Source organism: Pteronotus mesoamericanus, unplaced genomic scaffold, assembly GCF_021234165.1.
Source record: "Pteronotus mesoamericanus isolate MK-2021 breed Mesoamerican mustached bat unplaced genomic scaffold, CSHL_Meso_final contig_221, whole genome shotgun sequence".
Classification (NCBI taxonomy): domain Eukaryota; kingdom Metazoa; phylum Chordata; class Mammalia; order Chiroptera; family Mormoopidae; genus Pteronotus; species Pteronotus mesoamericanus.
Genome location: NW_026555092.1, coordinates 2,088,858 through 2,104,359, shown reverse-complemented (window position 1 = coordinate 2,104,359; position 15,502 = coordinate 2,088,858). Strand labels below are relative to the sequence as shown.

At 56.9% G+C, this 15,502-nt stretch overlaps 1 protein-coding gene across 1 annotated transcript in view; it reads left to right on the top strand.

Moving 5' to 3' along the window:
* HSPG2 (heparan sulfate proteoglycan 2) overlaps positions 1–15,502 on the top strand; it is a 97,478-nt gene that overhangs the window by 62,652 nt on the left and 19,324 nt on the right. Inside the window, exons 43-70 of the mRNA XM_054571692.1 lie at positions 342–469; positions 609–695; positions 1,706–1,764; positions 1,948–2,112; positions 2,227–2,337; positions 4,325–4,425; positions 4,525–4,705; positions 5,491–5,616; positions 5,749–5,901; positions 5,981–6,123; positions 6,453–6,588; positions 6,675–6,829; positions 7,071–7,221; positions 7,839–8,008; positions 8,095–8,230; positions 8,689–8,840; positions 9,020–9,155; positions 9,251–9,402; positions 10,412–10,547; positions 10,710–10,861; positions 11,279–11,417; positions 11,515–11,666; positions 12,224–12,359; positions 12,467–12,618; positions 12,866–13,004; positions 13,570–13,721; positions 13,917–14,064; positions 15,121–15,272. Coding sequence (XP_054427667.1) covers positions 342–469; positions 609–695; positions 1,706–1,764; positions 1,948–2,112; positions 2,227–2,337; positions 4,325–4,425; positions 4,525–4,705; positions 5,491–5,616; positions 5,749–5,901; positions 5,981–6,123; positions 6,453–6,588; positions 6,675–6,829; positions 7,071–7,221; positions 7,839–8,008; positions 8,095–8,230; positions 8,689–8,840; positions 9,020–9,155; positions 9,251–9,402; positions 10,412–10,547; positions 10,710–10,861; positions 11,279–11,417; positions 11,515–11,666; positions 12,224–12,359; positions 12,467–12,618; positions 12,866–13,004; positions 13,570–13,721; positions 13,917–14,064; positions 15,121–15,272 — 3,900 coding nt within the window. The remainder of the gene's footprint in view (positions 1–341; positions 470–608; positions 696–1,705; positions 1,765–1,947; positions 2,113–2,226; positions 2,338–4,324; positions 4,426–4,524; positions 4,706–5,490; positions 5,617–5,748; positions 5,902–5,980; positions 6,124–6,452; positions 6,589–6,674; positions 6,830–7,070; positions 7,222–7,838; positions 8,009–8,094; positions 8,231–8,688; positions 8,841–9,019; positions 9,156–9,250; positions 9,403–10,411; positions 10,548–10,709; positions 10,862–11,278; positions 11,418–11,514; positions 11,667–12,223; positions 12,360–12,466; positions 12,619–12,865; positions 13,005–13,569; positions 13,722–13,916; positions 14,065–15,120; positions 15,273–15,502) is intronic.

Genomic DNA, 15,502 nt, shown 5'->3' with positions numbered 1-15,502 from the left:
AATAAAGCATTTATTTCTAAAGCTCTCCCCCTATATATCCAGGTATACTTTTACTTTCTTATAATATTCCAGGTGTTTAGTAGAAAAATGTAAGAAATGCAATCAACATGATCCTTTTTGATAGATATTTGGGTGGATATTGTTTTTAATTTATTCAGTCCTCTGTTCATGGATGTTTAGGTTTTCTTCCAGCATTTTGCTTTTATAAACACCTCTGAGATGAATACTCTTTTAAGATAAACTCACAGACATGGGATTTCCAGATCAAAGGATTACAAAACGATAATGCTTTTGGTAAATTCTGCCAAAAGGTGAGTGGCTGACACCCTTGTACCTCACAGCAATGCCAGCACAACACTGCCGGGGAGTTCTGCGAACTGTGTGCACCTGGCTACTATGGAGATGCCACGGCCGGAACACCTGAGGACTGCCAGCCCTGTGCCTGCCCGCTGACCAACCCGGAGAACATGTGGGTGCTCTTGCTCAAGGCCCAAGGAAGAACTCCCGCTGGGGAATGGAGGGCACTGCCCTGGCTGTAGGGGCAGAGTGAAGGGCGCAGGGTGGGGCGGGAACATCCCATGGCCTGACCTTTGCCTCCTCTGTCCCAGGTTCTCCCGCACCTGTGAGAGCCTGGCAGCCGGTGGGTACCGCTGCACGGCCTGTGAACCTGGCTACACCGGCCAGTACTGTGAGCAGTAAGTTTGCAAACGGGAAGGGTGAAGGGAGGGGGCGTATGGTAAACTCCTAGATGAGAGTCCTAGATGGTGTTGCTCAGAAAGCTCTCCGTCAGGGTCACGTCCCTCCCCTTGATTCCCTATTGCCCTTGGGACAATCCCAAGCTCCTTATGTGGCCTCATCACTCTCCAGTCTCACCCCGCTGCCAGCACTGAACTCTGCTCTAGTTGGGCTTAACTTCTTGATTATTTGATGTTCGTGTTTTTGCATGTGCTATTTCCTTTACATGGAACATTCTTCACCCTCAGACTCCCCTTTCCTGAGTAACCCTTGTTTAGCCTTCAAGGCTCAGCTTCATTCATTCATTTAGCACATTTTTATTGAGCATCTACTGAGTGCCATGTGGTGTGCAAAGGTGTTGGAGGGACGGTGGTAGACAAAACTGATGAAGGTCCAGCCCTGTGGAGTCTACCGCCTGTAACAGGAGACAAGAGAGCAAAAAAGCGACCATACAAATATGTAGTTGCAGACAGAGTGATAAGTTCTCTGAAGAGCACAGCCTGCTCCCAGGGAACATAACAGCTCAGAAGTCCCATTCTCTGGGAAGCCGCCTCATTCTCAGGGCTGGATCTATGCACTCACAGCCCCTAGTACATGTCCCTCACTCTGATTTTACATAGGTTTCATGTTGGTTTCCCAACAGGTAAGGTCTGTAAGATCAGGTCCTCCATGTTCACGGTTGTATTTCCATACTAGCAAAATAGTTCCTTGATAAACATTTGTTTTTTGAATGAATGTTTTCCTGGAGAATAAAGGCTTTACCACCCTCACTACCCACCCTGCTGATAATTCCCTTGCACTCCCCTTTAAGGCCCTGTGTGGGGGCCTCCGTGGTGTCTGAAATCCATCCAGAGCACTGAGCCTTCCCACCCCACACTGGGCAGCCAGCTGAACTCCTGGCTCCACAGTCCACCATGAGGCCCTGAGTGCCCTGCAAGCTGACAGAGGTGGTCCTTGTTCCTCCCTCCAGGTGTGCCCCAGGTTATGTGGGGAACCCCAATGTGCAGGGCGGTCGGTGCCTGCCACAGGGTAAGTGGGACCATGGCCCCAGGTCGGGGTAATGGGCAGGTCAGGGAGCCTAGGGGGTTTGAGAGGTACTAGGTCTGGAGGACAGGGCTGCGAGTGGGACAGGACCGCCTTTGGAAAGGCAGAGATACTGAGGTAGTGCCACCCGCCTGAATGGGCTCTCCTGTGCCCCTCTCCCCTCACCAGCAGACCAAGCCCCTCTGGTGGTCCAGGTGCACCCGGCCCGGAGCGTAGTACCCCAAGGTGGCCCCCATTCCCTGCGATGCCAGGTCAGCGGGAGCCCACCCTACTACTTCTACTGGTCTCGTGAGGGTGGGCCCTTGCCCAATGGCACTCAGCAGCGACATCAAGGTACACATGGTCCCACCCCCATGAACCACCCGAGGGATGTGGAGGCACAGGGCTGGGTGGTGGGAGGAGGGAGGGGTGCATCTGCACTGATGACTCCCATCCGCTCCCCACCAGGCTCTGAGCTGCACTTCCCCAGCGTCCAGCCCTCAGATGCCGGCGTCTACATCTGCACCTGTCGTAATCTCTACCATGCCAATACCAGCCGGGCAGAGCTGCTGGTCGCCGGTGAGCCCCTGCTTACCTCGTCGCCAAGACTGCCTGGGCTGGACTGGACCAGGCTGCAGGCTGCAGGCATCCACCAGAGGGGGTGGCGGTTGCCTGGGCAGGGCCAGTGGCCTTGGAGATGGAGAGGTGATGGGTCCAGGCTGGTTTTAGAGCAGAGATATCAGGACTTGACTGGTCACTGAGGGAGAGAGGAGTCAAAGCTGATGCCCAGCTGTCAGGTTTCCAGCAGCTGGGCAAATGGGGTGCTATTTACTGAGATACAAGAGGCTCAATAAGAGGGTGTCTTTTGGGGGCTCCCCCAAAAGCAGAGTCTGAAACAAAGGTTTGTGTGTAAGGAGTTTATTTGGGAGGTGAAGTGAGAGAGGGAAGAGAAGGCATCCAGTAAAGGGTGTGTTGCTGAGCAAGTTACCATGGCGCGCTGTTGCTGTTTAATGCCGCCAAGGGAATTCTGGGAAACTCCAGAGTAAAAAGTGCACCTTGGAGTCACCCCACCCCAGGGTCAAGGGAGCCTGGGGTATGTACATGCCCGCTTCTATCAGTCGTCACTTGGGGCCTGTTCTAGGAGCATCAGTTCCCCTGCATCCTGCCCAACCTCATGGGCAGGCACAGTGATTGTTGGTGACCTGAGACAGCCCTTGTGCAAAGAAGTGCAACAGCTGGCAGGAGTCAGGCTGGGTGGCACTGGGACAGGACGAGGGACAGGCACTGGGCAGAGCACCAGCAGCACCTGCTACAAACAGAGGGAGTTCCAAGTTTGAGACATTTGGGGAAACATCTAAGTCCGTACATCAGGCAGGCATTGGACTTGTGAGTCTGCAACTCAGGAAGGAAGCCCTGGCCAGGGACATGAATTGGGGGGCCACTGGCATAGGGGTGGTGTTTAAAGCCATGGGGCAGGGTGAAATTACCCAGGGGGAGTGTGGCTTGAGCACAGGGCCAGGACAGAGCCAAAAGGAACTCCAATTTCAACATGTCCAATTAAAGGGCCCTTTACAGCAAAAGACTGAGCGGGTGGGGCCAATGAGCTAGGAGGAGGCTGGGGAGATGTGTGTTGGAAGCCAAGAGGGGAGAAGCCTTTCAGGAAGGGGTGCTCCACCTCACCGTATGCCCTGAAGAAGTGAGGTTTGGCCGAGAAAGAACCCCTGGAGGTCATGCTTTGACAACGGCTGTTTTCATTGGAGAGAAGGGGTAGGAGTGAAATTAGAGCGAGGCTGAGAATGGGCGGGGAGGCAGCAAGGGTAGACAGGCCTTTCAAGGGTCGTGGCTCCAAAGGGAGACCAAGAAATGGGGTAGTAGCTGGGGGGAGTATGGAGTCAGGGGTCCTTTTCAGAGATGGGAAATTCTGGAACACATTTGTCTGTGGGGAGGAATGATCCCGAGGAGAGGGAGGGGAGAGACTTGATGCAGCAAGAGGGCACAGCAGGCGGGGGTGGGGGGCGGGGGCTCTGGCACTCACAAAGTGGAGGGAGTCGGAGGGAGAGTCTCATTCTTCAGGGACCAGGAAGGAGGGAGGTGAGTAGATTTGGGAGATGGGAAAATTCCTGTCTAGTAGTTTCAAGTTTCTCAATAAGTGTGAACCGATGCCATTAGTTATGAAAATGGATGGGGTGGGGGGAGGGTAGAGAGAATGGGAGGAGGTGTGAAATGGTTCTGGGGAGGATGGAAACTTAAACCAGACAGAGAAACTCAATTGGAGTGAAGTGTGAAGTGTTCAGAGCTCATTTGTGGTCTGTGGTCATGAACTAGAGCCAGGTAGACTCAGGGTGTGACGTTTTCCCATCACAGCCCGCTGGCTGCTCGGTGCCCACAGAAAAAAGACATAATGGGGTTCGGATGGATGGGGGAAGGAAGCGCCAAGGGGTGGAATGGAATCTAAGCTAGACTGGGAAGCATGTGACATGCAGACAAGATGATGGAGAGAGAGAGCTGGCCACAGGACAGGGGCCTGGCCAGCATCTCACTTACTGGGGGCCTCCCTCCCCTGCAGAGGCTCCAAGCAAGCCCATCACTGTGAGAGTGGAGGAGCAGCGGAGCCAGAGCGTGCGCCCCGGAGCCGACGTCACCTTTATCTGCACAGCCAAGAGCAAGGTGGGCAGGGCAGGGAGCCGTCATGGGGGGAGACTCTGTCTTCTGGAGCCTCCGAGTGCCACCCCTCACCCCCATCCCATCCCCTGGCCTCACCTGCAGTCTCCGGCTTATACCCTGGTGTGGACCCGCCTGCACAATGGGAAACTGCCAGCCCGAGCCATGGATTTCAACGGCATCCTGACCATTCGCAATGTCCAGCCGAGTGATGCGGGCACCTATGTGTGCACTGGCTCCAACATGTTCGGCATGGACCAGGGCACAGCCATGCTGCATGTGCAAGGTATACCGTTCATGTCTGTGCCTGACCTGCCCACCCCCAGCCTTTCCTAGTGCCCACCAGGACTAGTGTTCAACTGACAGTTTCCGAGCATCCATGGTATGCCAAGTCCTGGCCTAGATGCTGAAAGAACAGGGGAAAGAAGGTCAAACAGGAGCTGTGCCCTCTTGCACTCCATACATGTTCTGATAGGGCAAAAAAACAACAGCATAGGAATGAATGAACAAACAGCACAACCATACATAGTGATGTGCGTTGGGATAATGATAAACAGTGACCGGAAAGTGAGAAAGAAGCTGAGAGAAGGGTGAGCCTACGTGGGGTGGTCAGGGAGGGCCTCTCTTAGAAGGTGCCATCTGAGCTGAGACCTGAAGAGAGGGCAGGTGTTCAACCACCTAAAGAGCTGGCAAAGAGTGTTCCTGGCAGAGGAAGCAGCCTGTGCAAAGGCCCTGAAGCAGGAGCGTATTGACATGTTTGAGGCAAGGCCAGTGTGGCTGGAGCTATGGGGCGCGGGGGATAAACTTGAAGATGTAGGCAGAGGTGAGTGCATGTAGTACTTTGGGGATCGCAGCAGGGGTTTTGGATTTTATTGTAAAAGCGGTGGAGAGCCACAGATAGACCTTAAATGGGGAAGTTACAAGATCGCATTGATATTTCAAAAGCTCCCTCTGCTCTGTGGATGAAGGGCTACGAGGGGCTGGAGTAGATGCAGAGAGCCGCATGGAGGCTGTTGCCATGAGTCAGAAGATAATTCCCCCAACCACATGTTCTTTCTCCTTCCTCGTCAGCCTCGAACACCCCATCCGCCCCCGTGGTCTCCATCCACCCACCACAGCTCACAGTGCAGCCTGGGCAGCTGGCCGAGTTCCGCTGCAGCGCCACAGGGCACCCCACGCCCACCCTTGAGTGGACAGGTGAGGTGGTGGCAGGGATGACTTCAGGGCCTGGCTCTCTTGGATGTGGGAGGCCAGGGGCAGGACTCTGGGCTGGGGGAAGGGGCAGTAATGCCCTTCCCGGCAGGCGCTGACTCCATTTCCCCACGTCAGGGGGCCCTGGTGGCCAGCTTCCTCAGAAGGCACAGATCCACGGCGGTATCCTGCGCCTGCCAGCTATCGAGCCCTCGGATCAAGCCCAGTACCTGTGCCGCGCCCACAGCAGCGCCGGGCATCATGTGGCCAGGGCCGTGCTCCATGTGCACGGTGAGAGGATAGGGCTGTGGGTGGGGATGGGGGCACACGGGTGGCCCCGAGAGGTATTCTCACAGGGCTCTGTCTGCAGGGGGCAATGGGCCCAGGGTCCAGGTGAGCCCGGAGAGGACCCAGGTGCATGAAGGCCACACGGTCAGGCTGTACTGCAGGGCTCCCGGTGTGCCCAGTGCCACCATCAGCTGGAGGAAGGAAGGGGGCATCCTCCCCGCACAGGTGAGAAGATCCACCTGGGCCAGGCCCACAGGCTCAACAGAGTCCCTGTGCTTGCCACCTGCCCCTCCCACCTGTACTCCCTACTCCATCCTTACCTCTCCTGGTCCCCTTCACTTCCAAGAGCGCTGCCTTGCTCAGATACCCTGGCCGGTAGCAGCTGTCAGCCTCCTGTTTTCTAGCCTGACTCTGCCCTCCTCGGTGCCTGTCTGGGCCCTAGTATTGGCTCTGTGCTTGCCTGTGCCTTTCGCCCCCTCTGCCCACCCTCGCTGGCTCGCCTTTGCCAGGCCGCCTCAGCCGCTCAGGCAGCTGACCCGTCTCCTGTGCGGCAGGCCCAGTCCGAGCACACAGACATTGCCACGCTGTTCATCCCAGACATCACGGCTGCCGACGCCGGCTTCTACCTCTGCGTGGCCACCAGCCCTGCGGGCACCGCACACGCCCGGATTGAAGTGGTCGTCCTCCCAGGTGCGGGGCCTCCGGGGGCTGAAGGAGTGAGGAGGGCAAGCCGGGACTCCCTGAGGCCTACTCACCACCCCCGCTCTGCCCCCCAGCTTCAGGTGCCAGCTCCCTGCCAGTCAGGATTGAGTCCTCATCACCTTCTGTGACTGAAGGGCAGACACTAGACCTCAACTGTGTGGTGGCGGGGCTGGCCCAAACCCAGATCACATGGTACAAGCGAGGGGGCAGCCTGCCTCCCCACACCCAGGTACGAGGGTCCCGGAGCCTGTGGCAGGGGTCCTGGCGGTGGTCCTGTACACAGGTGGAGGCTTCACACAGCCCTGGCACTCTGTACGAGCAGGGGGCCAGCCCTTGCTTTCCTCCCTCTCTGGCATGGGGCGGCTCTGTGGAGCCAGCAAGAACTTGATGAATGACTCCCTGAGGCTCAGAGGGAGTGGTGACCACGGCCCCCTCCCCATCCTCACATACCCTTGTCTCCACTTGCCCAGGTGCACGGCTCCCGGCTTCGGATACCCCAGGTTTCCTCAGCTGATTCTGGAGAATACGTGTGCCGCGTGGAGAGCGGGTCAGGCTCCAAGGAGGCCTCCATCACCGTCTCTGTCCTCCACAGCACCCATTCAGGTCTCAGCTACACCCCAGGTGAGGACCCGGGTGGGCCTGGGCAGAGACCGAGCCCCAGGATCTCCTCACCATTCCGAGGGAAGGTGCCTGTGGTCTCTTGGGGACAAGAGAGGCCACTAGGCAGGTTTGATCCTTCACTGCTTGCTTGGGGAGATGAGGGGACTGAGGGTGGGGATAAGGTTGACCCGGCTTACCTGGTGCCCCATGATGAGGGTACTGTTTTCAGAATTTATCAGGAAGCAGTAGAATCAGGGTTGAACATTGAGGTGGGAGTCAGGCTGACCTGGGTTCAAATCCTGACCCTACTTATAAGTCGTGAACTGGTTATTTTACTGTTGTGGGCCTCAGTTTCCTCCTCTGTGAAATGAGGACAGTACCACCACCATATAGCAGGAAAATGGCAACTGCTACAAGAGGGAGTTGTGGCATTATTGTCTGCATCTTTTGGCCTAGTCTGGCCACAAAGAACTCTGTCCCCTGCAGGCCAGACCAGCTCATCACAGATCAAGGCAAATGGACCTTGAACTCTTGAGTTGGAGGTGGGGGAAGGAAAGAGGGATCTGGTTGACCACACTGAGGCAGAAGGTCCCTACCCCGGAAAGGACCCCCATCTGATCAGCCTCTCTGTGCCCCAGCTCCTGGTGGAGCCCCAGCTCGGGGTGGCACCCAGCCCATCCGCATCGAGCCTTCCTCCTCCCATGTGGCTGAAGGGCAGACACTGGATCTGAACTGCCTGGTACCTGGGCAGGCCCATGCTCAGGTCACATGGCACAGGCGCGGGAGCAGCCTCCCTGCCCGGCACCAGGTACAGCAGCCCCCCAGGGCCGGCCTGCTGGAGGGATTGGGTTGGGCTGCTCTGGCCCCCTCTGAACCCTCCCCATTTGCATTCAGACCCACGGCTCACTGCTGCGGCTGTACCAGGTGTCCCCAGCCGACTCCGGTGAATATGTGTGCCGAGTAGTCCTTGGCTCTGGGCCCTTGGAGACCTCTGTCCTGGTCACTATCGAGGCCTCTGACTCCATGCCTGGTGAGTAATGCCAATGACAGGGCAAGCTGGAGGAGGTAGAGAGCCTTCCAGGGTGCTGAGGTCCTAGGGACTCACATTGTGGCTGGGGGCGGGAGGCCCACATTGAAGCCCGCAGCAAGGCCCGACCCAGGCAGACTCCATTTCTCTGAGTGATCCACCATCTTCCCATTGTTCTTCTCTGGCCACATCACTCCTCAGGTTTCTGCTGCTGCCTCTGCATCCTCTCTCCCAGACTCAAATACCTTTATCTCTCCCACTTCCTCACTCTACTCAGCAGGGCTTTGCCCTGCCACAGCCCTTCCCTCAGGGTTGCTCAGCTGAGAACATCAAGCCCAGGCCACCAAACCCCCAAACATATGGGCCTGGCAATGGAAGACAAGGCTGAGCTGGCTCCAGGGTGAACAGCTCTTGCCCTCTCTTTTGGGAAGCCTCTACTACCCCCACCCCTGTCCCCACAGCCCCAGGACCCGTCCCTCCTGTCAGGATCGAGTCCTCATCCTCCACAGTGGCCGAGGGGCAAACCCTGGATCTGAGCTGTGTGGTGGCTGGGCAGGCCCACGCCCAGGTCACATGGTACAAGCGTGGTGGCAGCCTCCCCGCCCGGCACCAGGTACCGACTAGCCACAAGGCGGGCGGGGACTAGCCAGGATGAGCCGCAGCCAGTGGGTTGCAGGGATCCTGGCCCCTGAGCTGAGGGGTTGGCAGTTCCCAGCTCGGGGGAGCAGGGAAAGCGGGGGCATCTGCTGGGCTCTGGGATGCCACCCTCACACCGCTGCCCATGCTGCCCAGGTCCGCGGCTCCCGGCTCTACATCTTCCAGGTGTCACCAGCTGACGCAGGCGAGTACGTTTGCCGGGCCAACCATGGTGCAGAGGCCTCCATCACAGTCACAGTAACCAGGACCCAGGGGGCCAACTTTGCCTACCGTGAGTAGGGCCACCAGGCTGGGCTGGAACAGAGAAAGGGGAGAGATGGGGGCAGCTGCAGAGAACTGGAGTGACCCACTGATCATCTCCCCCAGCTCCTGTTGGCGCCCCGCCCATCCGCATCGAGTCCTCCTCCTCCCATGTGGCTGAAGGGCAGACCCTGGATCTGAATTGTGTGGTGTCTGGGCAGGCCCATGCCCAGGTCACATGGCATAAACGTGGGGGCAGCCTCCCTGACCGGCACCAGGTACAGGACTAGAGGAAGGATGGGCCAAGAAGGGGACAGGAGGGAGGCCCCTTGGTGATGAGGTCAGAGATGGGACAGGGGGTTAGGGGCTCCTCTGAGACAGGGGTAGCCTTGGCCCCCATTGCACCGGTGCACAGTGTATGGTCTGGACCCAGGCTCTTGGACCAACAATGCTCAGTGTGAAGGCAGCTTCCATCACTTACAGCTTGTGACCTTGGGCATGTTACTTGACCTCTCTGTACCATAGTTACAGCACCTGTTAAGTAGTAATAATAATACCTACCTTCTGGCATTGTCTTAAGGATAAAGTGAATTAATATAGATGCAAAGTACTCAGAGCTCTTGCTCATAAAAGTGCAATGAACTATGTTATTACTATAATACCACTAGCTACTTTTTAAAATTATATTTCATTGATTATGCTATTCCACTTGTCCCAGGTTTTCCCCTTTGTCCCCCCTCCACCAAGCACCCCCCCCACTCCCTCAAGCAATCCCCAAGCAATTGTTCATGTCCACGGGTCATTCCTGTAAGTCCTTTGGCTACTCCGTTTCCTATCTGTACTTTACATCCCCATGGCTATTCTGTAGCTACCTATTTATACTTTTTAATCCCCTCACCTCTTCCCCTACTCCCCCAACATTAGCTATTATTATTACTACATTTTATAAAATTTAGGATACCAGTGATTGCAAGATGCACCATTATTTTATGTGTTTGTAAGAACAAAAAGCTGCCATTGAATTTTAAGATTACTCACTATATAAGATGGCATCAGGACCTCAGAGACATCAAAAAGTGTGTCACAGAATTGAGGAAATGTGTTACTAGTGCTTGCTCAGCTCACCATGGCTCCCCCGGCCACCTACCACCCCTGGGATGAGACCCTCTCTTCCCACCCCTAAGCAGACAGAGCCTATAGCCAGGCCTCAGGGGTCAGAGAGTGAGGCATGTTATAGGTGCAAGGGTCTCATAGGACCCCCTCTGACCTTACCTCCATTCCTGCCAGACCCACGGCTCACTGCTGAGGCTATACCAGGTGTCCCCAGTTGACTCGGGCGAGTATGTGTGCCGCGTGGTAGGGGGCTCAGTGCCTCTGGAGGCCTCCGTCCTGGTCACCATTGAGCCTGTAGGCTCTGTTCCTGGTAAGTGGTGCTGGAGGGAGAGGATGGCTAGGGGCCCAGCCAGGGGAGGCTTCCACTCCAGCAATGGCAGGAATTTGCAAGACCAAAAGCTCCTACCTTCACTCACCCACCCCTTCTCCTCCCATCCCAGCCAGGGATTGACCCCCTGCTTTCTGTCCCCAGCGCTCGGGGTTACCCTCCCAATTCGGATTGAGTCCTCCTCCTCACACGTGGCTGAAGGGCAGACCCTGGATCTGAACTGCCTGGTTACTGGGCAGGCCCACGCCCAGATCACATGGCACAAGCGTGGGGGCAGCCTTCCTGCCCAGCACCAGGTAGGAGGTGGGGAGCTAATGGGGGGCCCGAAGGACCCTCGTGACTACAGAATAAGGACCATAGGCTTTGAATTCAGGTGTATTCGAGTTCAGATACTGCTCTCAGCTCTGGCCTGTTGTGTCACTTGAGGCCATTTTTCCTCCCGATCCTCCGTGTCCTTGTCTGCCACATGGGCTCACACTGTCTACTTTGCCTGCCCTGTAGCACAACAACAAATACCAGTCCCCTACTTCCTGCTGGAACCTTTCCCCACACTGGGACGGGGAGTTCAAGGGTCATGAATGGTGGTTCTCCCTGGAAGAGCTTTCCTCAAACTTCAGCAGGAGAGCCAGGCTGGGAGGGGCCGGGGAAGGGGGCGGAGCCTGGCTGTGAGCCCCAGTGTCCATCTCTGCTCCTGCCTCCCTCTGCCCTCTCAGGTGCATGGCTCAAGGCTGCGGCTGCCCCAGGTGACTCCAGCTGACTCTGGGGAGTATGTGTGCCGTGTGGGCAGCAACTCGGGCACCCAGGAAGCCTCAGTCCTTGTCACCATCCAGAAGCGCTTTGGCCCCTCCCTCTGTGAGTATCTCAGGGGTCATAGAAAGTGGTGTGCAACCTCTAGGGCCACTTCATCCTCAGCGGCTCCCATACCCTGCCTCACGTCTCGTCCTCCCAGCCCAGAGTGTGGTGTACCCCGTCCGCATTGAGTCCTCCTCAGCCTCCCTGGCCAATGGACATACCCTGGACCTCAACTGCCTGGTGGCCAGCCAAGCGCCCCACACCATCACCTGGTATAAGCGTGGAGGCAGCCTACCCAGCCGGCACCAGGTACTCAGCCAGCAGGCAGGGAGGACAAAAGCTGAGCTCGCCAGCCCTGATGGGAATAAGGAGGGCTACTCAGAACCTCTTTGGTACTCATTTAGTCATTCAACAAACATTGGATGTTCTTGCTGTATGGGCCCTGGACCCATGTTGAGGACATGGAGATTTCTCTCTGACCTCCGTTGGATCCTGTGTTTTAATAGGACATTCTATGATTCATTCACTCACTCCATTTCCCTAAGAACTTGCTCCAGGCTGGGTCCTGCACCTGGTACTAAGGACTGCAAATGGAATGAGACAGGTGCCTGCCCTCAGGCAGCTCACAGGCTGGAGGGCGAGGCAGTGTAACAGGAGTCACAGTCGGCTGCTTTGGGGTCACCGAGATGGGCCTCAGTAGAACAGTACTACCGCTAGAGGCAGGCTCCTGCGGGTATTCTGAAGGAGGCTGGGGTAGGGACCGGCCCTAGGCAAGGCAGTGACGCTCCCGGAGTCCAGGGCCGGCAGCAGCAGTGCCCAGGACGTGGAGGTGCTGCCCTCACCCACCGCCACTTGCTCCCCTTCAGATTATGGGCTCCCGGCTACGGATCCCCCAGGTGACACCAGCGGACTCGGGCGAGTACGTGTGTCATGTCAGTAATGGTGCCAGCTCCCAGGAGACATCGCTGATCGTCACCATCCAGGGCAGCAGCTCCTCCCATGGTGAGCGCACACAAGGAGGGGGGTCTAGGAAGTGGGTGTGGCGGGGAGGTCCCCGGTGTAATCACTGTTGGCTGACCCTGGCTATGCCGGACCCTCTCTGTCCCCAGGGCCCAGTGTCTCCCCGCCAATCAGGATCGAGTCTTCGTCCCCCGCAGTGGTCGAAGGGCAGACCTTGGATCTGAACTGTGTGGTCGCTGGGCAGCCCCAGGCCATCATCACGTGGTATAAGCGTGAGGGCAGCCTTCCCGCCCGACACCAGGTACAGAGCAGAACATGGCAGTGGGGGTGGAACCCTCGCCTCCTGGGGTGCGTACAAGGACAGCCTCATGGGGAAAGAACCCAAAGCATTAGCTGGCAGTGCCGGGGCAGCCCTCCGCCCTGCCCTGGATACACAGAAGGTAGCCTCAGCAGGTCTGACGAGGGAGACCTGCGAGGAGGCCTGACCCAGCCCATGACCTCATCGCCCCTCGGCTCCTTCTCTCCCTCCTTCCTCACCCACCCGCCAGGCCCATGGCTCCCGCCTGCGGCTGCACCACATGTCCGTGGCTGACTCGGGCGAGTACGTGTGCCGGGCGAACAACAACATTGAGGCCCGGGAGGCTTCCATCATGGTCTCAGTCTCCCCCAACGCTGGCAACCCCTCTGGTGAGTCTGATGAAGACCCTGGGAGGGACAGGGGACACGGGTAAGGATGCTCCCTGGGGAGGGAGGGCCCTGCAGGAAGTCGCCTGGGTTTGAATCCTGCCTGTATCACCAAGGGCTTGAGGGAGTTACTCTCCTCCCCAGCTTTGGTCTCCTCCTCGGTGAAACGGGTGTATGGGTCATTCCAGCCTCAGAGAGCTGTCCCGTACGGTGGCTGCCACGTACATGCAGCGATACAATTATTTAAAATTTCAAATTCACATCCTCACATTTCAAGTGCTCAGTGGCCACATGTGTGTGACTAGTAGCCACTGTATTGGACAATGCAGATGATAGAACACTTCTGTCATTGAAGAAAGGTTATGAATTTCGTGAGGACTAAATGAGTGAACACACATAAAGTACTTAGAACAGTGCCAGGCATACTGTAAGTGCTTATTAACAAGTGTTAACTACTATTGCTACCCTTGGCAGGGTGGGGGCTTCTGTAGCTGAGGTATCTACCAACCCAGTTGTTCTCCAATCTGACTATGGCCAAAGCGCTGACTTGGTGTCTCCGTATCTGCAGTCCCTGGCAGTGCCATGCCCATCAGAATTGAGTCATCATCTTCACATGTGGCCGAAGGGCAGACTCTGGATCTGAACTGCGTGGTCCCTGGACAGGCCCATGCCCAGGTCACATGGCACAAGCGTGGAGGCAGCCTCCCAGCTCGCCACCAGGTATGGGAGTTTGGGGGCAGGAAATAGTGGGATGGCTGCTGGGTGAGGAAGCCCTGGACAGGGGTCCACCCCCTAAGCTTTGCCCTGGAAGGAGGCCTGGGAGACCCCGTGGGGTGCAGTGCCCTCCTGCCCCAGTCCTTCAAGGATTCCCAGGCCACATCTGCTCCTCTGTCTCCTTGTCCTGCCCCTGCTCAGGCCCACGGCTCACGGCTGCGGCTGCACCAGGTGTCCCCGGCTGACTCGGGCGAGTACATGTGCCGCGTGGTGAGCAGCTCTGGCACCCAGGAGGCCTCGGTCCTGGTCACCATTGAGGCCTCTGGCTCTAGCACTGTTCCTGTCCCCGGTGAGCTTCCCTGTGCTGGAGCTAGGAGACTGGACAGGGGAGGAAAGGAAAGGGCCAGGAGGCAGAGGTCGGAAGCCAGGGCAAGTGGGGTTCTGCTCTACGGCCGGAGAGCACAGACTTTGGCGTCTGGCACATGTGGGCTTGAGGCCCAGCTCCTGTGTCTGCTCTCTGAGGTGTTACGCAGTCCTGGCCTCTCTGCGTTTCCCTTTCCTCATCTGTAAAGTGCGGACCGTCAAGCTCTTGCAACAATTACCTGAGTCCCCTAAAGGCTGAATCTGCACCTCTTGGCGTATGTGAGGGTGATTTCAGGTGGCACCCTGATGGACATCTTTTATGTTAATAGCGGTATGTTAGAGGAAAAACAACAGCACAGCACACCTGTCATGATTTCATGGAAATCATTCCTTATAATGGGGCTTAGTATTAAAGGGTTTTTTAAAGTGAATCAATGGAAAGGAAATGTAATTGACAGCACAGGGAGCATATGATTACGGCAGATATGATGATAATAGTATGTGAGTTGCTAAGAAATAAACATAATATAGGACAAGTAATAATCATACAAATATGTGTTACATTTACACATACTAACTCATTTCGTCCTTACAATAACGCTTGGAGGTAGGTATGATTTTCTCTCCATTTTACAGATGGGGAAACTGAGACACAGAGAGGTGAAGTGCCTTTCCAAAGGTCACAGAACCAAATGGCAGAGCTGGATTTTGAATCCAGGCAGCCCTGCCCCAGAGTCTGGGCTCAGCCACACACTACTCAAGTTTAGGAAACAGCGGTGATCTATGCGGAGGCGCCTGGCCCTGCGCCCGGGCCGCCAGTGGTGCTTGGAGTATAGCAGGAGATAGTGGGACCAGTATGGGGAAATGGGGCACCCACCTCTTCCCCCTAGACCAGCCTAGCTGCTCCTGGCCTCAGGAGAATGGGAAGGAGGGAGTCAAGGCCCCTCCCGTGGTCTCTAGTCTGAATATCTGGGCACCCAGGGCAGGGGCTGAGGGCGCAAGAGTGGGGTTCCCAGCTCACTGACCTCCTCCTGTGCTCCAGTCCCAGGCAGAGCCCCACCCATCCGAATTGAGACCTCCTCCTCCCATGTGGCCGAAGGGCAGACCCTGGATCTGAACTGCGTGGTGCCTGGGCAGGCCCACGCCCAGGTCACGTGGCATAGGCGCGGGGGCAGCCTCCCTGCCCAGCACCAGGTAAGGGGCTGGAGAAACAGGATGAGGGCACTCCCCACCCCACCCCCTGCCCAGCCCTGCTGACTTCCAGCCCCAGAGGGAAGGTGGCCCCAAGATCACTGGGAACCGGGAGGTCAAGAACAGACTGCACGGCAGGGCCGCCCCTGCTCCCCCAGTGCCTTGGTGGCAATGAAAAGACGATGGCTCTTATTCAAGACTGGATTTCTCCTACCAGGAAAAATGTCATGATA